This window comes from Cinclus cinclus, chromosome 8 (assembly GCF_963662255.1).
Source record: "Cinclus cinclus chromosome 8, bCinCin1.1, whole genome shotgun sequence".
Lineage (NCBI taxonomy): Eukaryota > Metazoa > Chordata > Aves > Passeriformes > Cinclidae > Cinclus > Cinclus cinclus.
Window position 1 is genome coordinate 21,565,456 of NC_085053.1, and position 26,152 is coordinate 21,591,607.

At 39.6% G+C, this 26,152-nt stretch overlaps 1 protein-coding gene across 2 annotated transcripts in view; it reads right to left on the reverse strand.

Annotated features, from left to right (window-relative positions):
- TESK2 (testis associated actin remodelling kinase 2) overlaps positions 1 to 26,152 on the reverse strand; it is a 129,330-nt gene that overhangs the window by 17,178 nt on the left and 86,000 nt on the right. For both annotated transcript variants that reach the window (XM_062497745.1, XM_062497746.1), the window contains exons 6-11: positions 18,633 to 18,779; positions 8,415 to 8,497; positions 6,540 to 6,615; positions 4,782 to 4,865; positions 3,613 to 3,699; positions 77 to 212 (exon numbers count right to left, since the gene is read on the reverse strand). In XM_062497745.1, coding sequence (XP_062353729.1) covers positions 77 to 212; positions 3,613 to 3,699; positions 4,782 to 4,865; positions 6,540 to 6,615; positions 8,415 to 8,497; positions 18,633 to 18,779 — 613 coding nt within the window. The remainder of the gene's footprint in view (positions 1 to 76; positions 213 to 3,612; positions 3,700 to 4,781; positions 4,866 to 6,539; positions 6,616 to 8,414; positions 8,498 to 18,632; positions 18,780 to 26,152) is intronic.

A 26,152-nucleotide genomic window follows, 5' to 3' on the forward strand; every position in this document is an offset into this window, starting at 1 on the left:
CCAGCTTTCAAAATGTGAAGCTTTTTCTCCTCTTGCTGTGAACACATAGCAATGTTTGTACAATACAGACACTGACCTTTTGGTTTTCTTTCACTGTTGTCAAGGTTCAAGAACTTTCTGTCTCTCTCTGAGTCCTCATTTCTCAGGCGGTTTAACATTTCCTCCAGTGTTTTGACAATATCAGCAAATGAAGGACGCAATTTTGGATCCATCTGTGAATGCACACAAATCAAATAAGCCCATGTGGGTTTGTCCATGCTATTCTGCTTGCACAGTGGACAGAGACAGGAACAATCTGAGCAAACTGAGGAAATTCAAAATGGTTTAAAGTGCATTGCCATTGAAAAAAAACTACAGAAAGCAGGGGAAAAGCAGTATTTTACTACACCTCACATTCAATTTGTAAATATTCTAGAAAGAGGAAGAATTTTTAATTGAAAAGATTGGAAACTGTCAGATTCGTGGTTTGTGAGGGGGGATGGTTGGTTTGCTTGAAACAGCTTGCATAATTCGGGATTTCTTTCTGGACTCTGGTTATCAAACAGCGATTATGTACCAATGTTATTTCAAAAGGATTACACAAAACAACATGGCTATGTCAGTCTTTAAAAGATTCTAATTCTTCCATCATCTCCTTGTGCCTTTAATTAAAACACATCTAAATGGCACTGCTGATCTTAAAGCTGAAAATGTTGTATTTTTCCGTATGTTAATTAGCCATACTACACAGTGTACTGGTCTATCTTGTAGGAAACAAGGGTGGTTATATAAATTGTCAAAGTTGTAAATTAGGAAAAAGAAAAATCCACCTTTCCCAGGTAAAATATTCCCCCTGCTCATCAATATGTATTATTCTGTATTTCTCAGTATGGATTTATTTATTCACTCTAGCAGATACAGATCTCCAAATAAAGACCACTAAAATTGTACTACAAGGCAAGCAGCTTCCTTTAAGCAGTAACTTTGAAAGCATTTCATCAGTTTGACTCTGTACGTACGTCACAGGCTTCACTATTGTAGGTAGCAACATAAATTCAGCAGCTGAAAGTTAACTTCATTCCAGTAATAAAAACACTTCCACTTGACCTGATTGCTGTTTCCAGCCTTCTAAAGGCTTTTTCAGAGTGGGCAAGCCCAGACAGATCTCACCTCTACAATGGGAACAGTAGTGCTTTGTACACAACAAACCCCAAAGACCTCCCTGATACTACTCTGCAGGTTGTTCGAGATGGATCTTTCTGAAGAGCACTGGTATGATCAGCAATGCCAGAACACCTTCTAGCAACAAGGGGCAAAGTGCTAAAAATTCCTATGTACAGTAATAAAAACAAACAAAGAAACCATACTTGTAGAGCTCGAGAGCAGCAAGAAAATTGTTCTAAAGCAGCAGCTGGAATTTCCTGGCATTGGAAAACATTTTTCTGCATTCCCTATTTCACTGAAAGAGTAGGGCAGGGGCAAAACTGAAGCACACACTGTACTCTGACTAACTTACTAATTTGGGAATCTTTGGGAGCTGTTGCAAGCTACTGGAAGTTACAGGAAGTAAAAAGAGCTCTCTGGCTATTTTAATTTGTGCTAGGTAAGATCCAAGACAAGAGCAGCAATGGAAAAGCTACTCAGAGCAGTCCAGATTCTGCTCAAATGGAAGAGAAGGTTCCTTCTCAAAGCAGCAGTTGCCAACAGCTTAGCTCCTCCTGGTAAGCTTTTTGCATGATCATTTATGATTATGTTTATTAAACAGTCCCACAAGTAGGCCTATAATTGTTGGGTGCTTGCAGGTGCTTATTTACAAACCCACATACTTTTAACAGTAAATTAAATGTTAATCCACTACTCATACATGCCAGTTTTTACTGGTCTTCTTAGGGCGCCTTAAAACACATTTCCTGGCTGTAGAAAACCCCAGGGTTTTGAACATTAGTTCAGCTGGGCTATACAGTTCACACCTTGTTGACCTATTAAATAATAAAAAGCTACATAAATGCCTATGTCTCAGAAAATTATCACACCAATCACCTCTTACTGAAGCACAGCATGCTTAGGAAGATATAAGAAAGCCTTATCTGTTTACTCTGTTTTCCTTCTCCTAGGTGAGTGGTATGTGAATTCCAGCATGCCTCATGCTTAAATCAGCATATTAATGGCTGGATCACAAGACAGTGATTTCCATTTCAATTCAGCAAAGGGACATTTATTATACAGGAGCCTGCATTTGACAATAATGAGTAGGAGAAAATCCTTTTACTCTGAGCACACCAAATTCTTACATGAGAATAAAAGCTCACTGCCCCTTCATTCATGAGCAGCTTTATTCTGAATTTCTGAGATGAAAAATTGCTTTTAGTCATGCACTCAGTGTTTGGATGCAGTACCATTTCTGGAGTCTCCAGGTGGGAGCTGAGCTTTCCAAAGTCAAATCCTACCTCTAATCAAACCCTTTAGTGCTTATGTAATCAAAGCACTTCATCAAGATGAGTGAGATGTACCACTGTCCAGGTCAAGCAAGTTCTACTATACTAAAGTGAAATAAGAGGAGTTAAGCAGCTCATCCACAGTAAGTTCCACAAACACTTTTAGAATTATATTATGCTATGTGGTGCCATGAGCAGCAGTCACTGCCCCCATTCTCACCTTTATACCACTCTCTCCTTGAGCATGAACTTTTGTACTAATACAAAGTAAAGAGAGAGGTCAGGTCAAAAATAACCACTAAAAGCACAAAGAGATGAGACTTTTTAAAAGCACTCACTTGGACACAATACTGGCAATCAGTTCCAGCACAGCCTGGTGGTGAATCCAGGGCCATTTTTTAAAGTTGCCTCTACTTAGCTTGAGCAAACTGGACATTCCCAACTTCAGCTGAATGTGGTGGAAGCTCAGCTTCTCTTATTTTATATAAATGGGTTTACTATACCTTGGTACTAGTAACTCTGTTACAGGATAACCAGCAGAAGAGATCTACTGCCCTGGAGTTTTCACAAAAAGGAGCCAGGAAGGTATCTAGCACTATCACAATTTTACTTGAATAACTGCCAGAAAATTTTCTCCCTACAGCACAAGGCCTATAGCCTTACAGATATGAAATAATTTCAGTCCAAGTTTGAATTTTATGACACGGGCTAAGGATTTGGATATCAAACCCCTTTTCCAAAAGGCATCATGCAGACACTTTAGGGTAGTTTAATGCCTGCTCTTGATTTGTTTGTCCCCTCTGTTTTAAGAGCAAGTCAGTCCTTCCTTCATAGCTCAGTAGGTCTGCACACAACAACAGCTGGATTTTGTCAGAACAAGGGTTAGCCCGTGTCCATGGCATCCAACTGGTTCTGATCAGCCTGAGCAGCCTGCAAGAAGCTGTTCAGTGTGTCAGACCTGTTTGTTTGGCATGACAGAACACAGAACTGCAAAAACACAAGACAGGCCTTTTAGCAAGGGGAAGGGAAGGATTATACAAACTGAAATGAACTTCCTGGGTTGTCAGAAGGTACATTGCTTCTAGAGGTAGGCTCTTCAGATCTCTTCTGTAAATGCTTTAAGCTTTATTTTCAAAAGCCAGAGCGATTTAGAGAGCTCCAGTTTAGGAGTTCTCTCCCCTTCAAGTAAGATACTCACATTACAGCAGTTGAAGGCCAGCTGGAGGAAGTCAGGAGGACAGTCTCCCACCATGTGCTGGAAGGAATCATAATCTAACCCAAAATTCTGTACAAACAATAACAAAGCATAGAGAAACAAATGAAATCTTCTATCTAGCTCAAAGCATCTTTTTATGAAGTCCCTAGGTGAAGCTATCAGGAATAACCATGAACACCTTTCTCAGCAACCACATTACAGAGAAGTTTGAGAAAACTTCATGCACACTCCAAACTGCAGCATTCCCAGCTGGGATTACTGATATAGGATACCTGTAAGAGAATGGGCTGTCATCAAAGCCCATCTTTCTTGGATTCAAATGCAATCCATTGCACTTGAAATGTTGCCCGTGTGGATTTGGAAACAATACCATATACTATGTTGTTTTACTGTAGTGACCTTCATAGTGCAAATTAATAGCCTACTCTAAAAACAGATGCTTTGCTATGATGGAAATGTATCAGTTAAAATGGCTAACTTTTCAGTGGATGATAGACTGGTAATACAAATTATCCTTAAGTGCATGTCTGTAAAATCTGACAGGCAGACTAAAAAAGAATATTTTATTTATTGCAGTTCAAGACCTAAGCAATTTTCTGTTTTCAGAAACAGAGAGGGATAGACAATTTGGAGTAACTCCCACAGAGGGTCAAAAGCTTCCCTGTAGATAGAACGAATAATGAAAAAAAGTATATTTAATTAGTCAATTATAGCTCAGATCCAGAGTGCTTAGCAGAGTCTACACAAAAATAAGGGTGAACTTATTTTAGCTGCTGTTAACACAGCTCCTGCCCCTTTCACAAGGAGGGGCTGCTTAGTGCATGCAGAGTGCCAGAAGTGCCTGGCAAGAAGTCTACATGAGCTATCACTCCACAAAAGGAAGAGTTTGCATTGCAATGCTCTCAATGTCCTGCCAGTTAGGGGCAGAAAGGACTCCCATGAGGATTGCAGCTGCACAAAGTCTTTGAGAAAGTGTCTTCAATGGAGCTTCCTACAATAATAGCATAAAGAGCAAAAGCTTTTTACGGGCTGTTTTTAATGTCACAGCTATTCATCCTATCTTTGACAGCAGTGGCAGAAGTTCTAAAGGCTGAGCCATTATCATGGCAGACTCACCACCTCCCACTAATGTAATAAACACAACCGTGTACCTCTGTGCGAGGCAGATAGTCTGGGTCTGCCTGTATTCTTGCTATAATCTCACACAGAATTATGCCATAGGAGAACACATCTGCCTGAAAGAGAAAAAAATTAATAGACACATGGTACAGCTATGAATACTCAGCATTCTTATCTGCCACTGAGTTTCTCCTTACCGCAAATGGCTATCATGAAACAACTAAACAACACCACAGCCTTACAACACTGAGCAACTGCATTAGAGCTAACATTTTCCATGTGAAGAAACCCATGCTCACAGAAAGCATTCTTGTTGCACAAATAGCAATGATAAAATTAAATTGTTTTCAAGAAAAAAAATAAAAACCCACCAAAGCACTCTTAATTCAGCAACGCAAAAAATTTAAAAAATAAAAAAATCCTTCCTTGCACAAAGAATAGTGAAGTTCCATTTGATGTCCTACACATGGGAATAATTAAAAACCTTGCCAAAACATGACATGCCCATATATCACTGTGGTTAGAAAAACAGGTTTAGAATACACAATTCATAGCCTAGCTAGAACATTAATGCTATTTTTAAGAAAAATTACATTTTCCTCTTCTCAGTTCAGTACCTCCGGAGAAAACTGTCTTCCCAAAGCTTGAGATATCTAGCAGCACTGTATATCAGGTTTAATTTCCATGACATTTAGTAACCACTTATCTGACTACCTCTGGAGATGCACAGTTCCTCAGATTTCTACCCACCTGAATATTTTAGGTAATAAAATTTAGGAAAACATGAAATACAAGTCTACAGAGAAGAAACATGAATCCTTCATCCCTTATGTATCAGACTTGTTAATATGCCACCTTTCATGCTGATGAGACATAACTGCTTCCTCTTTAGTCCCCCCATGGTAGAGTCAATGAAGAATGTAGCTCCATAGATTTGGGTACTTTATTATTAATTTAGGTCAATTAAGCTCTTTTAAAAGCTTTGAAATGGTAATTATTACATTAATTATTACATTAATTACTGAGGTAGTTACTGCTTTCCTGCAAGTTAAAAGTACCACCAATTAAACAGATCATTAACTACCAGATGTAGAGAGGTACAGGATGTGGGCTTTATCACAGAAAAGCTGCACTGGCAGAACTGAAGTAATTGAGACAAAATCCTGTGTAAAGAAGATACTGACTGAAAACATCATTTCTAAAACCCAGTGTGACCTGACCCTCCTATGAAAGAAACATTTCCCAATGACACAAACAGGAAAACTTAGAAATACCTTTGAAGAAGATTTTGTCTTATCAAGGTATCTTACCTTAAGACATGCTGGTTTATTTTTTATATTTATGCACATACATATACATACATACATATACACATACACACACAGTTGTGCAAGGTTACATACAGACCTTTTACTTCTACCCAGATTTCACTAGTGTACAGCCAGGGAATCAACTTAGCTATATTTCTCAGACTTGGTTAAATTATATAAATTCTCTTAGTTCAACAAAATGTTACTATATTTCAGTATGTTGGGTGTTTCAGAATGGAAACAGTTTAGCAGAACATCCCTAATGCCAATTCAATTTCTATATAAGATTAAACACCATGAATTAAAAATATTAGCTATTCAATTCTCACTCTCTCTTAAGTCTGAATGATCTACTGAGTACAGAAATATTACAAGTGAAAATAATGATAGTTTTAATATGACAGAAATTCTAAATCTTGCATACCACTAGAGAAGAAAAACATTTGACAACTAACTGCTGCATTTATATCATGTACCTACCTTCTCATTGTAGGGCTCATCTCTGAGAACTTCTGGTGCCATCCAGAAGGGTGAGCCCACAACTGGTAACTTCTCACTATATAGATGTGGGATAGATATGGATGGGAGGTGGTGGGAGAGAAAGAAGAACCATTAATTAAATGCTGCAGCATTGCTACTAACTTTCCCAATCAATTACTTCAATCAATTAAAGAATGTTTTAAGGTCACAGCTATTGAATAGTTTATTACTGCCTAACTCTTGGCAGAGTTGGCTCCTTCCTATATACATAAAAAGGTTTGTGGACATCATTTTTGGACTAGATGCCAAGTTGTCCATTCATCCAGTAAGACATGCATTAATCCATCCCTACATGTATATTCAACTCTGAATGAAGTCAAACTTATTTATTATTAAAATAATAAAGATTTGAAAAGTATTAAAAAAATAAAATTAATATGAACCAGATAAATCCTTTAATATGGAAAAACTAAAAGTAACCAGAATAGACCCAATTTGAAAAACTTGCAGTTTCCACAAAACTGAATACTGAGGCCTTAAGAAAAGCTCTAGCCTGTCACCCAGCTGATCTTGAGGCAATACCTATTTTAAAAAGAAAAAGCCTCTGAAGGCATCAAAGTAGCATGGCTCATTATCCGCAAACTGGAAAGAACAAAGCTGCATTTGAGTATGGAGGTAAAACTAGATAAAAACAAAATAGTGGCTAATGTAGCAATTCTATTATGTTGCTAGTTTTAGTCTCAAACTACCTTAACTGTAATCTCAGTTTTCAAGGCATTTCAAAGTGAGTATTAAGAACAACTTAAGGCACCTGTAGTGTCTTCCTGATTTTGTGATGGGTTCATCTGAACACTGCTGAAGCTTTCAGCACCTCACTGGGTGCTGCTCCACAGCAGCTACAAGACAGACACTAGCTATACTTATCAGTAGTTTGTAAATTAAGATGTTTGCTTTTTTAAGCTTTTAGAGCCAATATTTCACCAATATTAATGCAAACCTTCTGATCTCTCAAGATATGGTTTTAGGATATGTGCAGTTTCAAAACTGTGCACAGCTGAGATCAACTTTTATTGTTTTCTTTGTAGTCACAAGTGCTGGAAGGCTTTTATTTATTTTACGCAGAAGCACACACTGGAGAAAATCTGACAGCACATTTCACAGTCAGAATACTCTGCAACACACAAGTCAATATACAGAGAGAACAATGAAATCCTTGTCCTTGATCTCTCTAATGGAGGGATGACAAAAGGACTATTTTCAATTGTGACAATGGCTTGTGACAGTCCCCTGTGCATTCCTCAAATGAGTTAAGATTACAATTTCATCCTAGGGAAAAGAAAATGGTGAATTAGACAATAATTTTATAATTAATTTTATTTTACTCTGGTATAATCCTGGATTTTAAAAACTAACCCAGAGATTAAATAAGAATAATGCTGGGATGCCACTGAATGTTGTTTATGAAAGTGCAAAGAATCTAAAGTTGCTTGAAATCAACAAATGACATTTATTACAAAATCATCCCAATCCAGAATGGCGGACAGCATCTTTGTGTTTGCTTTGTGTTTTGGGGTTTTTTTTTAAAACCTAAAATTTCCAGGTACCAGATTAAAAGATCTACTGAAAAGCTTGAGAAAATCCCTAACTGATTGGAACACTTTTGAAGAATAAATGTCACCACTAAATATCAAAATGGACAGTAATTAAGGCTGGAACATTTCAGCTATCCAGCCTACAGTTCCAGACTGAAGACTTAAGGTATTTTTTGAAAATTCTGTGCCAGAGTGCAATAACAGCCTCAGAGATCTGGTTCACCAGAGCCTCTGACCTGCACTTGTACTACAACTCTCACTCCATTTAGATTAGCTCGCATACCTGTGATCAGGAATTTTCTCTGCTAAGCCAAAGTCTCCAACTATTGCTGAGTATCCATTCTCATCATGTTTGATTAAGCAGTTCTGGAAAAAAAACAAACAAAAAACAAAATCCAAACAGAAGAGTTATTGTCTGGGCATGAAACCTCTATAACATTCCAGATTAAAAATAGATAAAACAAGACTACAAATATAGTTTGGGAGATATTCATCTATGAGAAGATTTTGTCTGAGAGCAACAACTCTTTTCCCCCCACCTTCCCCCTGCACAATCACATGTCTGTCAAACTTAAGATGCTGCAAACAGCCCTCCATTTAGCTAATAATCCACTTAAAAACTTGCTGAGAAGGCAGGCAGCTAGAGGCAGCACATACCCTTCTACGTTTTAACAAGAATTAAGATGATTTAGCTTCCTTATGCTCAAATATGCAATACATGCTGTTCACTATGACACCTTACATTTTCTTTTTACGATTTGCCTGTACTTGACCAGAATACAAGATCAGAGCATACTCTAAATGCCTTTATATATTTTGCTACATTACTGAAAAGGAACTTGCTTCTTTGCAGTAAACTTTCATCAGAAAATATAAGATGTGACCAAGTTGTATGTGCTTTTAGAATCCCAAAATTCTTTATTTTACAGTACATCATAAAACATGATTTAGGAGAAAAGTCTAATGGGGAAATGCTGTCAGTCTTTTCCTTTCAGATGTGCCCTCCAGTGTCAGGATGTAGGGCAGCTTAAGGACACACACAGATAACTGTGCTCTAACAGCATCGCATCACATCACACACAGGGTATTATCGATTCTTTTTTGTTATTTATTTACAACTCTGAGAAATATGCTTTGACCATTCCATTACCACATCTTTTGCCATTTCACCAAATGAATCGATAGCTGATTCCCTGCATTTTGTTCTGTCCTGCAATAGGTGGAACAAGACAGAATTCATTCCTTTCCCATATGCTTGGTCTGTATCGTTCTGCGGGCAGTACAATAGCATTGACAGGCAGCAAACCCACTGCCGACTCCTACCGAGTGGTACCCTGCATTAATTAGCTAAACAGCAGGAAACACTTTCTGGCTTTATTGTGCCTGGATATACAAAAGCCCCTCGTTGACCCCAGAGCATTAGCTTGTCCGTATAATGCAACTACCAAGAAAAGTGAGTCCCTTGTCTAAAAGATCAAGTTCGGGTCATCACTGTTTACATTATTTAGAGACGATTGTGGCTCAGGCCATGAAGTGAGTTTTCTTTCTGCCAATTATAAGGTTAAGCAAGCCACTCCTGAGATCACATAAAGAAAATGCATGCCAGCCTCTTGAAACACCTGCCAGGCGCCTGAGATGCAAAGCTTTATTTGTTTAGCATGATTCAAGTATAATAACTACAGTTAGTTTGGGGATTCATAAACATGTACCAAGTTAAATCAACTGTGCTTGCCCAAAGAACAGCAAAGCTTCTCAGTTGTGGGCTTTGTTATCTTTTATCAAAGAGTGCATTCATTCAGCTTGCCTCTCTTTAAACATTTGCTCACTGTAAGTGGACTTAAAACTGAGAAGGATAAAACTACTGAAAAATCTTACTCAAATTATTCAGACAAGTGGAATTTCATTGTGTACCACACAGAAACAAGTCCTTAAGGACACCAAAGATTTTGCAGTGTTCAAGAAGGCTGATAATATTTTATGCTGAAAAAAATTCAGGTTACTTTTATGCCACAGATTTCTCAGCCACTAAAGATGATTCCTAAATCAACATTAAAAAAAAAAAGCCTACCACTCATAAACACTAGTTTTGAAATGTAGATTTTCCTTCTTGATTATTTAAATTTTATTCATTTTGAGAAGCAAGACTGCAGTACTTAATTTTACCTTCTGGGTTTTATGGATTATTGATATTCTCCAGTAAACCCTGATCTCCAAAATTTTCAGGAAACATTTACATCCCAACTAAGAACTATTTTCAACATAACTAGAAATCTGTCTACTGATCTTAGGATCCACAATAATTTACAAGGCTGCTTTGATACCAAAAGGAAGCTTAAATGAAACATCATCCTGACAGCAAATATTCCTTCAGCTTCTTACCAGTGTCTAATCACATCCCCTTAGACAGTGATACATCAGCTGAAGCTGAACAATCCTACCCCCCACCAATCCCCAGGCAGTCTCAGCTTTCAGGTGCAGCACTCAACTATTATACAAGTAGGTTATTCCTAGATAAATCATACATTAAATCAATGCTGCCTGACAGCTCTGAGCCCCTTCCCCAGTGAGCAGGATTTGCCCGCAGCAGAGCCAAGCTCCCTTTCAGTGCAAGTGTTTGGAGAGACCCAACAGCACAGATATCCCATTGCTGTGGGGTCCACAGGTTCTGCAGGAGAGGCCACTCCACCAGGAGAAGGCACCAGGGGAAAGCCTTGGGCAACATTCCTGCTGTAGAGTGCTGATGAGCTGTTCTGCTGTGGTGGGCTGCACAAAATGTTCTCCCTCATTAGTGGACGCCTGCCTTTTGTTTGCACATGAAGAAGTGCTGAGTGTGAATTTAAATTCATTAGGATACGTATTACAATACAAAAGTGGCGTTTTTATTCATACTTAAATCAGCCACCGGCAGGTGACATGTACCATACAATAAAATTCCACTGTCGCTACAAATGCTCACTGTAGTGAAACTAAACTGATTTAATTCATCTGGGGTAAATTTTTACGTAGCTAAGCACTGATTTCCTGGAACCCAGAATGAATGAAAGCCCATTCCTAGCAAAACCAGTTGTAAACCCTTTCTACATACACCAGCATGGTCAGACGTCACACCTCCAGCCTGTACTGCTCATTCAGGACAAGGCTATGCAGATGGTAAAGCTGCATTCTGAGCTGAGATTCTCCAAGCACTCAAGGCAAACCCTCAGCACCACCATACTCTTTCTCCACACTTCCCACACTACTAATGCCATTACACAACACTGTGCCAAACCCACAGCACAGATAATAGAGTTACCAGATTTAAGATGCAATTCATAAATAGGGGACATTACACCGCCCACTGTGGCTCGTGCACTCTCTGAAAAACAAAAAATTCACCTTCTATCAACAAGATAAATCAAGATCAAAAAGGGACAAAGCTTCAGTAGAGATTAAAAGGTTGAAAAGAACTTTTGAATTTAATATAGAGGTGGTATCTTAGTAGGAAAAGTACAAATGTACAAAATGCACTGCTTCTTCCAATAAAGTGATACATCTCAGTTTTCTGTAAAAAAAAACAGTATATCAGTGTGGTATGAAGAAGTTCCATTAATGGATTTTAACTAAGAGATGCAAAAGTTCAAACCCCTCACTAGTGTACAGAGGCTCTCAACAACTGCCTATGAAATGAAATGCCAAGCAGCTTCACAACACTAGCTTTGAGAAAGCACTTTTGACTTACTATTGCACTATTTGTATAAGCTGCAAGGCAATAAAACTTGGTGACCTTTTCAGGCTTTCTTTCTGGACCTCTACAGACATGGATGTTCTTTCCTTTGGCAGCTCACACAGTCAAAGAGGGCAGTATTTGACTTCAGTAGAGTTTTTGAGGGGGTTTTTTCCTCCCAAAGTAGGGACCTCCTCAGTCCTTCCTGAATAGAAGCAAGGAGCTCGGTACATGAGTCTGAAAGAGTTAACAGAGCTGTTTATGCAGACAGATGTGAAAGAACATAAAGCCCCCTTTGTGTGTTACAGGAGCTTAACATCTGCTTTACACAGCATAATCCTACTAAGACAAATGCAATATTCTACTCTCCCTTTTGCATAAACAAAAAATGAAAATGGACATAAGAGTTTCACAGTTAAAAATAAGTTGCCTAGATGAAGAAACACCATAGCTTTATTTTATGATATTGCATACAAGCTAAACTCCTCAGAGATTTTACTGCACTCCAGAAAACACAGAAATGCTACTGCAGTGTTGTTTGCAACCTTTTGGTAGCTGTCACCAAATTAAAATATTTAAAGGCCAATTGAGATGTATAAGGTGTTTAAAAAGTGCAATCCCCTCGGAGAAATCCCACTGAGAATTAAATGTGTAACAGGAAGTTTACAGTACTAGATACACTTTTGACATTACTATGCTTAAGGGAGAGGTCCCATTTGGTTCCTGAAGTATTTAGTATTGAGACCACCATTAGAAATAGCCATCTGTAACAGCTAATTTTTTCAGTGCAAGCCCTCTCCTTGCAGTGCAAAATATCCAGAGAAGAGCTTATTCCAGCACAAATGGAACCTTGCAACTGCAGCACCAACTATGAGACTCGTCAGACAAAGGTGCTGTTCACGGCCTGGGGTTTATTTTGTTTTAAAGAAGCAAACAGCATACAAGGTAGGAAGTTAGGGCATGTCACTTTCAAGCCCAAAGGTAGTGAATTTATGTTACATCCGATAATCCACAGTAATTGCTTACATGCATGATTCTGTCCCATAGTAACTGAAACTGCTCCTCTCAGTGAGAGAAGGCTGAGCCATTACACACTGTGAAGTGAAAGCAGATGTTGGCAGGAATACACACACATGCACATGTGTTTATATATATGTGCCTAGAGATTACAATTTCTCCATAGATTTTATCATCAATGGAGCTCACAGTGTTCCCTAAAACTGCTCACAACCTACTATTGATTATAAACCCTTGTTTTCAATTATACATAATTCTGCAAAACTAAAAGGCATTTGTTTGGAGGTTTGCCTGTTTGTTTTTAATCAAGAGTTTTGGTAGTGGATTTTTAGGGAGGGCATGTAAACCATCAAAATATCAGTCTATGGTATCATACCAAATTTGGCATGTTCTCAACTTGAAATGTGGTGACTCCTTTGCATAAGATGCTCCAGTTGCCACCTCTGCAAAGAGCAGACTGGGATAAAGTAGAAGAATATATGCTGCAAGAGGAATCTGAGAGCACTACTAAGGTGACAAGACAGAGGATAAACCCAAACCAGGGACTGGCAGGGACCAAGACCAGGATCCTGAGCCAGGCAAAAAACCGCAATTACTGTTACAAGGAGAGAAAAACTGCAAGTACAGGGTAGTGGTGGCAGGGATCAGAGCTAACCTGGAGCAGCAGAATGTGGGGAGAACTAGAAATGGCTAAACATACTAAACACCAAAATACAGAGACAGACTGGATAAAGAATTGAGCAGGAGCAAGAGGAAGAGAGTAAATGAAGTCAGCTAGACTAGGATTTTGATCAATAAGGTTGGGTGACAGGAACTGGGGAAAAAAAAGAAGAGAAAAAAAAACCTATGAACAAGGATGAAATGCCTGATCAGAGACTAGCATTGTACACTGTCAGAAAGCATAAGATAGTAACAGAGCAGGCGTGATCGATCCTGGAAGAATGGGCAGACGCCTGGATGCTCACTTCTCACTTGCAAAGAACCTCTCTTGTTCCCCTCCTCATTCCTTCTCCACAGCAAAAACATGCAATGTGTTTTAGCAATACTAATTAACACTAGCAACAAATACTAATTAAATATACTTCATGTATTAGTTACTGTAGTAACTAGAACAACAGATACCCTTCCCATGAATCTCAAGCTTCCAACTCTAAAATGAAGTGCAGAATGCCATTTTTTCCAAAACTGGTAGGAAGTTGTATACAATAAACCCCACATCAAAAATAATATTGCACAAAAGATGGGATGTAAAACTTTCACAACAACTTTCTGTTTTGCCCTTATGCATATGTAGTAAGGTAACATCCTTAAGTACAGTGTCACACAGACAATTTTCTACCTGGAATCCATTTGCTTTAGTACACACAAAGGATTCATGCTGATGGTGAATTGGGGCTGTACATCAAACACTTGGACCACTATTTTCAGGACTCTGACCACTCTTCCCACAGAAACAGTAGGGTGGCAGAAAGGCTGGGAAGAAATAAAAGGAAAGCCTGGACTGCAAATGAAACTCTTCTGTCCTGTGGTAAAGACTATTGCAGTGTTGCCCTGGGATCTGGATTCTGGCCTTCCCCAGCATCACAGAAGGATTCTGTAACAAGGAGGCTACTTTAGCAAAATCTTTCACAGATTGTTACTTACCTTGTGCTTCCTCTGCCTCCAGGGGTCAAACCAGACTATTTTATAAGTGCTGTAATGCTTCCAACTGCCTCTGAGGTCAACAAGTGTATTGCTTTGAACTTAAACATGTAAAATGCAAATACTCCAAACAAAGCCTTAAAGCACACACCCAATATTCACCAATATTCTTACTTTTAATCTGTTACAGTAAGGAATGATCTTATTTACCTCCCTCATCTCAGAAATACTGTAAGAATAATATCTGGTATTAGGGAAGTCATTGGCATAAGATGACAAGGAAATCAACAGTGCTTCCAGAGCAGGGTTTAAATGCAGTGCAGATACCATGCAAACAAGGTGTTGAAGAAATTCTGTGTAGAAGTAAGACACTTGTTCTGAGGGATGAGGTACAAAGGGATTTTGCTATAGTCTTTTTGAAGGTTGGATACTTCTTCCCCACGTTTTCCTGAACATGGCTATTTTAATTGTAAGTTACAGCTAGAATGCTGTAAAACCAAGTCAGATGGAGAAAAATCTGTATCACAATTCAGTTGCTTCTATTGAAACACTTTCACAATGATTTCTGCTTTAATGATTGATCCTCTATCACTAAGATTCTCAGAGTTAAAATTAATAACCAGAGCTCCTTGACAATCACTGAATGATGAAGAAAATTCCTATGAGTCCAGGATGTAAATGCTACTTCTGTACACTCAGTGAGACCCCAATGAAAAATAATTCATGGGGCTTGAGGTGATATGGATAGGGGACAGGGAATAAGCCAACGAGGTTGGCTGTCAGAACCCATCTGTGGCTTCATTTACACATAAATCTTTTAATGACAAGTCAAAAGTGCATACACCACATTTCTTGGCCTATAAAAAGTCCAAGTCACTCTGCCCACATTCCTCTATGCAGGCTGCAAATGGCCAGTCTGACCACTCGTACCTTCTGACAGATTCAAGCCAGGATGTTGTTAGCAACTAGGGCAGTTCAGCCTGATCAGCTACAGCAGCCCAGGCACTGAGCTGCTCATGACATGGGGAAGCAGTGGCTGTCAGGGCAGCACATCCCCTCTAACAAGTGCTGCCTCTCTTTTTGACAGAAGGACGTTGGGAAGGGCACCAGTGGGATATGAGGGCTGACATCCCCGTGGGCTGTCACATCGACTATAATGACCTACATCTACTCTTCTCTACCGTTCTTCCCTCTGGCCTCCTGCAGTATCAATGCTGTTCTGTTCCTCTCCACATGGTGCAATTAGGAAGAGAGATTACCCTGGTGTATACTAATGGCCCAACTCACTTATTTTACAATCTTAGATTGGCAGGGGACAGGAAATTTTCTTTCTTTAAATTGTTAGGCTTCAAATACATTGACACATATAATGCTAAGAGCAAGACAACTCTGCTGCCATAACTGACACAATAAAAGTTATGTAACACACCGTCCACTCCAGGAAGCTGCAGGAATTAGAGGTTTCCCAGAAACAGAAAGGCAGACGTATGGGTCTAAATTAATTAAAATTAGTAAAATTAATGTTAAAGGAACAGTTTGCAGTGGGCTAGTGTCCTAAGTGTAACACGTAAAGCATGGAGACATTCCTGCATAGAAAGTCTCAGTTTCATTCTGTTCACACTTCAGTCAAGGCCAGCAAGTTTCATAGAAAAATGCTCCACTCTCCCACCTTGCAAACTCAATCTGTTCTGACTTGCAGATGTCTAAACCCTTGTATTTGCCTTCATTTGAATAATAAAGCCATCCCATCAATTAGTGAAGGTTACTGAAGAAAGAAGGACAATACAGAATAGTATTGTATTTGCCCTTGTTCAATCCAAGTTCTCTCCCAAGGAAAGAGTCCATCACATCTTCCTTCAGCTTGCTCACACACTATTTACTAGTAAGAATGAAAAAAACTCATCCTAACACCAGTACAAAGCTGGTAAAACCCAAGGCATTTCTCAAGCAGTAGCCAAAAGCCATAGTCTGAGAACTGAAAATTTTGATGACAGGTTTTTCTTCTAGTTATGGTCATTGTTTTGCTTTGGAACAAAGTTACTTTTTTAACACTTAGCCAGCCAGCAGGGCAAACATATACCCAAAAGAGGAGTAGTTTGCCCAACAGATTTGAAGTTTATTTCATCAATGCCTTAATGTGCTAACAAAATTCACGAGTTGTTTAAGGTGAGCATTTAAGGCCAGGTGTTTAATCTACTTCCTTCCCAAATAGAACAAGGAAAATGCATACATCACATAAAAAAATTGAACTTAAAAAATAAACAAAACCACACCAAAACAACCCAAAAATCCCCAAGAAATTGAAAAATACACACTATAGCTGTCATCAATTAAATTCTGTATTATTCTTAAAGCTGACAGCTTCCAATGTGACCCACACAGATATAACTTCAGTGCTAAGAACCATCCATATATAGCCTAACTGCTAGTAAATTCTTAGGGTTTGATTTGTTGTTCATTTATTTTTGAATAACCTTAACTACTTCCCGTGGCCTCTGATGGGTTTGCTCTTGCTGGGATATCCCTCACCCCTCCCAGCGGGTGCAGCTTTCTAAACAATTGGCATTCAACAATAGATAACATTGAAGCATTGGCAGGGCAGCTCCAGAGAATGACATACAGTTATGTAAAGCTGGGAACAAAGGCATTCACAGGGATCCCAGGAACTGGATTTTCATATGACTAACCATCACAGAACATGTTAGAATAAATGCTGCAGGCACTGAGTTCTCTTTAGTTACTTTGGTTCCTTGCAGTAACTCTACTCTTAAATGCACTAAAATACAACCTGAACTGGAAAAGAAAGGGGAACACCAAGTTGTCTTTTCCGATATTTTTATGCATCTCTTATCTGCACATTCCAAGGTGACTGAAATGGAGCTTTCTGAGTCTATCACGTCAAAGTGACATGACTCCCAGTCTGCGCATTGTTCATAAATTTGATAATTCTTCCTTACAGAATTCAGTGCCTTTCACTTGAAAAAGCAGCCAAGAAAGTCTTTTATGACTTCACCAAAATACTTCTTGTTTACCAGCTGAACTTTTTTTCACCTTGATTAAATGCACACACTATATTTGTTTAACACTGCACTAAGCTTTGAAAAAAAACCTAAAACTCGATGAACAACTAGTAGCCTCACTGGCAAACACACTCTGTTGTGGTTTTATTTTTAAAAACTGTTTCTAATCCTAAAAAATAATTCCTTTTAGACTAAATTAACATTCTTCTGGAGGCTTGTGATTGAAGTGACATGATGAAGCCTTCTCAGGAACAGTTTTGAAGGACTTTGTTGCAGGCCCCCAGTGAGTTTGAACCAGCTCATTAGCACCAGACAACAGGACAGACAGGACAGCAAAGCCCTCAGCACAGGCTGCAATGGGTGGTAAGAGCCAGTGTGAATACTGGGACAATCTGCTCACACAGCTTAGTGCTCCGATGTCAATATTTCTAGCTGAGCTCGAATTATCCAGCTACTTCAGCCAACTAAATTCATGCAAGTTGTCTCCAAAGCAACTAGAAAAAATAAAACTATGTCCATTGAAAAGTCTGTCACTGATACATTATTCTGGAAGAAATTTCAAAATTTTAAAGTTTTAGGCGAAATACTTTGATCTTACTGACTTTAAAAATGAAATAAACCAGGATTGTACACAGCATTTAATGCAGAATCAGTAGGAAGAGTGACCTACAGAAGATTTGTGAAATACACGAGGAAACAGAAACAAGGAGATTTTGAAGTGCGTTTGTAATAATCCACTCAGTTTGGGTCCTTTATATGATCAACCTGTTCCAAATGTTAGATTATTGTGCTTAATTATCCAGGGATTTAAATACTTTACTGAACCACAACTCAGAACTAAAAAAACTCTGCTGCTGCTTTATGAGAAATCCTAATCTGAACTAATTTGAGGGATGATCTTCCTTCATGGTAATAATTTCTCTATTTTCCATACAAATTATGTACATGTTTTGAGGAAAGTTTTTATTCTAAAAACTGCATTTCAATTTGTTTCTCAAAATGTCTTACATTACACCTTTATATATTAGCAATTCTCTGCATGGAATGGAGGAAGAGAGAAAACACAACAATCAGTTACAGAACCTTCATTAGGAAGTTCCCTTAATTTTATGAACAGTACCTTGGATGTAAGGTCACGGTGGAAAATGCCTTTATAGTGAAGATAACTGATTCCCATAGCAATGTCATATGCCAGTTTCACCCTCACTGTCCAGGGCAGATGCTGGTTGCCATCTAGCAGCTGTTCCAGGTTACCACAATTGATGTACTGAAAAGACAAAGCAACATTTTAAATTAATTCTTTAACTTAATATTTTGTCAGGAATGCAAAATTCATCGTTATAACAAGTGACCTCAGCTCAGTTACACATTAAAACCTTTTTTTTCCATATTGGCTTGGCAGGCATAAAATTTGCAGATCAAGAGAAGCTGAAAAAGTCTCCATCACCTGCATCAATGCCCTTATGTTAAAGATGCAACAGCCACCACTGTATTAGAGTAAATACTCTATGGTATTTAAACAGACCCTTCAGAAACATCTACAGTATCATATCACCCTTTCGTTTCCACTTGAGGAAAATTAGGGCAAAATTAATGCAGAGCTGACTTTCATATAGACTTAATCAACCAAAGCAGAGCTAAGTATCCAAGTGTAGGTCATGGAACCTGATCAAGTTCCCAGTTTCTTTAAATTGAAACAGCATCAAAGAAAAATATTACAATGTGCTGCTGTAAGTGCTGTTTTTTTCACTGCTATATCTTCAAGTTCTAATCAGCAATATGATTCCCACTGTGTTCAGTATTACATCAACCCCATCAAATGATAGTCCTCATGAAAAGGAAAGCACATTAAGTAAAAGATATATGCTACAAGAGACAGTGAAACAAAGCAACACCTAAATGAAAGTAAGTAATGTAGCCCAGGTTAAGACATAGCAACTCCAGTGTTTGAATAATTATTACAGCAGCACAGTTTATGCTTTATGTATAGACCCTTTATAACACACCAGCAGCTATGTAGTGTTTAAGCAGCTTCTTGTTACACTCCCAGCCCCCAGAAGTGACCAGGCAAAGAGAGTAGCTCACTCCAGAAGGAAAAGCGGGCAGCAATGAAGTGACTTATGTGAAGGAAACCTAAGTAAAGCAGACAGGACAATTTGCTCCCAAGCCTGGCCCACACATGAATCCCTGTGCCAGACTGCACCAACTTCACTTCTCTGTGCCACACGTCTCCTTCCAACTCTCTCTCAAATGACTTTACTGTGTCATTCACTTGGACAAAACATTTGGTGCCATTCTCATGTTAAAAAAGCCCTCTTAATCACAGCTCTTGTTATTTCAGAACTGTGGAACCTGCTTGTATTTTGTTGCTCTTCTTTGTGTCTTGGAGCCTGGGACACAAGGCAAACATAAGCCATACACTCTGCAGTGTGGATGGGTGTAGCTGATCTCTCTCCCGAGGCTGTGCTACAGCAAGGAAAGAACACACACAAGTTGGATTCTGCTGGTAAGCCTGGGGGTTCACAGGTGACCTCCTGAACAGTTTGCAAGAAACAGCTTCTTCCTTATAGCTCGGGTCCACCCATTGCTGATCTCAGTGAATTTTGAAAACCCTTTCAGCAGATATACAGGTTGCACAGGTAACTATTTAAGGTGGCAAAATTGTCGGGGCAGAGGAGGCACCAAGCGATTTTACCTGGCACAGAGCCCATCGGGAGGGGGCGCCTGAAAGCAGCCGGGGGCTCCTGTGCGCATCCCTCGGGAGCCGGGCTCATCCCAGCCCACGCACAGCAGCGCATTTCACTGGCAGTCCAGGGCATGACCCCCCCTTCTCTCCAAAACAACCTGTTCCTTGTGCTAGGAATTCGTGTGCCAGGAGAGCAGAGCAGGTCTGCAACAGGTCACTGAGGCTATGCAATCTCCATCCTTAGAGATTTTCAAGACCAACTAGAGCTGCAGCCAACCTGGTTCAGTGCTGGAAACAATGCTGCTTTGAGCTTTTCCAGCTTTGATCTTTCTCATTTCTTTTATCTGAACCCCTAAGGGAGCTAGATGACCTTATAGAGCACACAGGGGAGGGGAAAAAAAACAACCCATGCTCAATGAAATGAAATTTAAAAAGAAAACAAAAAAACAGTTGCTATCATGCTTAAGGAAAAAATGCTGACTAAGGTTTCTACAGTAACATCTTGTATATTCCCAGCCTCCTTGAAACAGTGCAAACAGCTTTTCTCATCCAGTCATGTTCAGATCAGAACAATACTGACCAACCTGGAACCAAAAGCACCTGGCTGAATAACTCAATTATAAAACAACACTTGGCAAGTATCCCAAACCATTTCACCTGACAGGCCAGTAACAGACAATCCATGAAGCAACACCATAGCTGAATTCATCGGAAAGACAACGCAAGGGGGGAGGGAATCACTGACCCAGCTTCCATTCTGTTCTCTGAACTGTGCCATTCCATGACAAATTGCTCCAGAAATGCTAATAAACAAGCAGCCCTTAACAGTATTGACACACACAGTGAAATGGGACAATAGCTGGCTACTATATGGAGCATGCTCTTGCTATCCTTTTCAATACAGCAGCCTACTGATTTGATCCATTGTTGCCATATTAGTTAAGTGCATCCAATATATCCATTCCTGCAGCACTCTTCCAGTCAAACTGGCTTGCAGGGATAATGTTGAGGGTTAGTTCTCTCCTTTTTTTTTCCCTCTGTGGAATTTTCCCCATTGTCATGCTAAGATACCTGTTGACTGGGCCCTGGTGACAAGGGGGAGGGGACGGGAGGGAAGAAGCAAGCCCCGCGAGATTCAAACAGCCAGAAGAGGAAGTGGAAGGCTGGGCCTCGGCCCATTTCCCCTGCGGAGTTCGGACAAGAAGGACGATCGCTGCCTCTCCTCCCTCTCCGCCATCCCTGCGTCGGGAAACCACTATCGGATCCTGCCCTGCTGCCTTCTCGCTGTGAACTACCACCATCCAGCACTCTGCTGAGCACCGGGACCGACACCGTGAGCGGAGAGCTCTCTCTCCATCTCTCTCTCCCCCTGGGACAGCTCTGCCATCACCCCCAGCCCTCCTGCAGCTCTGCGGGACCCGCCCGCCCCCAGCACCGGGAACTGCAGCTCAGGGAAAAGGTGCCTGCAGCCAAAAAACACTGGGACTGAGTTACTGTTCTGTTTGTGGGTAATTTCATAGCTGTTGTTCTTGTTTGTCGTGTTAGATACACTAGTAAAGAACTGTTATTCCTACCCCCATATCTTTGCCTGAGAGCTCTCTTAATTCCAAAATTATAATAATCGGAAGAATCACGTTTTTTTTCAGTCCAAAGGGAAGCTTCTGCTTTCCTTAGCAAACACCTGTCTTTCAAACCAAGACAGTCATTCACCCATCCTAACTGCAAGGACTAGATTCCAGCATGGGCTGGGCAACAGCTGATAGGCACACTGAACACAGCATCCATGAGCTACAAAAGCAACAGACAGCCCTGTTTCCAGCACATCTACAAAACCTACCAGGCCTCCTTTCCAAAACTGCCACCAAGCAAGTGCACAGCCCTCATTTATCAGAGATGTGAGTTCTGGCTTTGGCTCTAATTTCTACACCTATGAAGCCCATGAGGCTAAACATCAAGTGAACAACTGAACTAAAATTTTCCTAGACATCTTTAAGGATTTAGTAGATCTAAGGTTTTAGCTTAGCTGGTTTGGGCCAGGAGGTAATATTTGCACGCAGAGACCTGAATTGTTCCTAAGGCAAGCACTGTACAGTGCTCCCTCAGTGTCATGTAAGTAATCCAATTCTTCCAGTCATTCAGGCTGATAATGCAAACAGCCAGGCCCGATGGCCTATTTTTTTCAGAGGAGTTCAACAATGCCTTTTCAGGACAGACAAAAAACTATGTACATTACTTCCTAATTGCCAGTGCAACTGGAAGAGAAAAACACTTGTTCTGAATCTCTTACTGGCACAAATCAGCTCTGTGTGGTAAGAATATCCTGAAGGATAGAAAATGCACCTCCTCCCAAAGAGAACACTGGATTTTATTTTGTCCCTGACACAGTACTGGTACAGTAAGGCTACAGCACACACATTATCTCAAAGCATTATTCTACTACAACAACAACAACAGCCATCACGTAAGTCTACAAGCAATTGGAACAGAGATCTGACTGGGCTGTGACAATGAAAGCAAAGGGCACTACACTTCTTAGAGACATCATAGCTAAATGGAGCAGTGTTCAGACCTTTTCAAACCCTGTATCATCAGGTTGCAGTGAAACAGCTACCCATTATTCCTCATGCTACTTTTCTGTCATGTAACTGGACACCAACAGCCAGCTTATCTGGTTGCCAGTCTCAAAGCAACAACTATAAGTTGTTTATTTTTGCATTTGCTACAACTTAACACAGCAAGTTGAACGCTGGTTTAAAAGACCTTGGCATCTTAGTCCACAAAAATATTCTTTCTTAACGAGCTAAGAGCTCATACCTTTGTTGTGAAAACAAAAGTCCAGCTAAACTGCATTTCTGGTACCCCTCCCAAATGTTATGAAGAAAGAGGGCAGTAGCTTCTTTGAAGGACAAGTTACTCAGAAGCCCAACAAAGCACAGATGATTTCTGGATCAAAGCTTGAAGAGATTTCTGATGTTATCATTTACTGCTACGAAATGCTACTTTAAGCTAAAATCAGCATAATAGGACTGCTGCCTTGTAACTCAATTGCAGTCACATTATCAGACTCAAGCATATGAAATGAAGAATGGATAGAAATTCAGCATATAACAGTACTTCAGCACAGCATTACATGCTTCATTTCAAAAGACTAATAATGAACTCTAGCTGTCAGACAATACCCAACTGTCAGATTTTAGCTTCAAAATTCAAAATAGAAGTTTAAACATGAATATGAGAACTAGAGGCTTTTAAAGAAAAGGCACACCAGATGCACAGAATTCTAGCACTTATTTCTTAAAAACAAAGACTCCAAATACTGCCAAGTCTGAGCAGAAAGACTGATGGGAATTGCAAAGAGTTTTCAATGCTATTTTGAAAACCAATCCTATTTCAGTGTGTAGGTCTGATATAAATAAGCCAACAGATATGGCACAGGAAAGCCAGAGAAAAAAAATTGGCCTGCTATTTAGATGACTTTAAATGTCACTGCCTGTCATTTAAAAAGCAACAAATAACCACAAGATACCCCTGTACTGTTGGCCAAATGTTGCCAAAGACGAGACATTAAGTGGTTAAGAAAAGTAGGTGTGGAGAGTGCATTTCAGGTGACAAACCAAATGAGGCAAACAAAGAATAAGAGCTCCAAGGACCCAGAATACTACAAGACAAACATTGAGATAGCAATAAATAAATATACTGCAAAAAAAACATTGAAGAAACAGGTAGAGATGCAGGAGAAAAGAGAAACTGGAATCATGGCAGTAGCACCTTCCACATGGAGAACCAAGAGAGACATCAGAGCAAAACACAGAATAAGTACTTGCACTCTGAAGGGAGACCTGGAAAGCAAAATGAAGTACTGCAGACACTACTGACAAATGCACTGAAAAGTGTCATACTTGCACATTTGTATCACTTCCAACGCTGGACGTAACAAGGTAACTCTCACACCTAATAAAAGGAAGTTGAGAGCTTTTCACTAAGCTTTCTGCAGAAGTTTAAAACCAGTTTTAAACCACCTGTCTCAAGGAAGACACAACCTCATCTCCAGTTCTCCTGTGTTTAACAGCCATCTGTCACATTCTGCAGTCTCTAAGTGACTACTCTGAAGGCTTCTGGCTTCTGTACAAGTCAAGGTACCCTTCTGTCACAACTGGCATAATTAGCTACCATGGAAGGAATGGAAATTTTCTCCTTTCCTCAAACTGTTTTCATTAGCTTCAGCTGTGCAGAACTGGAAAAGAAAGACAGTATCACTATGTTCAAAACTACAATATGAAATACTACAAGTTGATACACCAAGAATGACTATGAGATTAAAATGACATTTTTTTTAAAATTTGAAGTTGGTGCATAGACCTCCAGTTGTTAAAAATCACACAGTTAAAAAAAATCTACAAAACTACCTGACCCAAGTACCTCTAAGCAGTAACCTTCCATTCCCATTGATTGTAGCAAACAAAATAAATTAATCACTGAAACAGAACAAGTTGGATGTTGAATTTGGGCTGTGTGAGTATACTTTGGGTCAACTAATGCTTCCAGGGAGAAACATACAAGTACTGAAAGAGAACACAGGTAAAGCAAACATTTCAGAACAAAGCTCAAACTTTTTCATGAGGGATCAGAAGGGCACAAGTGGCTTGGAAAAACAGCTTGATTGAAAGAACAGAAGCAAAGCCAAAAGTCTTCATCTGAAAGACCCCTTACTTTCCTGCTCCTCAGTTCCTGAAAACTGAAGGAAAATCTCTAACCTAAAATCAATTTCTCTTCTGCTTTTCCACCAATGCAAACAATCCTGTTCTTTAACTTAAAAATTATGCATTTTATTTAAATGCATAACCATAAATAAATAACCATTAAGGATTAAAATAAATTTTAAAAGTGCCAGCTATTCATAGAGGAAAGGGTCAGCTTTGTCAACGGCCATAGCCTGGTCACACATCAGAACTCAGAACCAAAAGCCAAGAAATGCAACAGATCCATTTCTTCTTCTGTGTCAATTGTGGCATTGATTAATTCATTGGCTCCTCCTTCTGAAAAGGCATGTACAGGCATGGCTTCTTTTATAAGGGCAAACAAGAATTAACATGCACTAACTCAGGAAGGAGCTGTAATGAAAACCATTTGTTGCATTCCAAACACTCAAGCGTTGGCACGGAAAAGAATTCAGCAAGATTTGTCTTCCTTTAATTCTCTAATTCCAACAGCTCTTACAGTCAGCATGCTGAATTTAGTCCTTCTCTGTCATTTCATTCAATCAAAATGTAATGTTCACTTGGCTGCCTGCTGCTACAAACAGTTTCTTGTTGGTAAGGCTTCAGCTGAGGCACATAGCAACAATGCACTGCTGCAACCCATATGGATGAAGGACGTTTGATGGACGCTCACTCATACCCTCTGAAATACTGCAGGAAATAAGTTTATTTTGTTGGAACCGGAAAACACTCCCAGTATATCTATACAAACTGACCTTGATAACCATTTTTCCTGTAATTATATTAGTAGAAAAAAAAAAAACCAGAAAGCCAAAGAAGGCCTAACAAAAAGCCCTTCATTTATAATCTGAAGTCACAACCATTTGGATTCTAAGTGGAGCCCAGTCTCAGTGCAGATAAGAATCTGGGATATGGCATAAATTAGCACAAAGGCATGGAAGAGAAAGTACCTTGTTGCTGACACAGGCAAGAGAAACAGCATCTCTATAATAACACTTCCGTTAAAAGCAGAAGGCTCTATCCACACTGACAGCATTTCAAACATACTAGACTCAGTTCTGCTGAGAAGCTGCAATCCCTGACAAGGAGCCTCTCATTTAAATAAGGTCTTTCTCACCTTCCCCACATAAATGGGCAGCAGTAGCAGCCCACAGATTACATGCCTGTAAAATGGCAGAAAAATAACCCCTTCGCTTCACTTCTTGAAGTCTGTGAAACAGCACAAGGATCTACTGA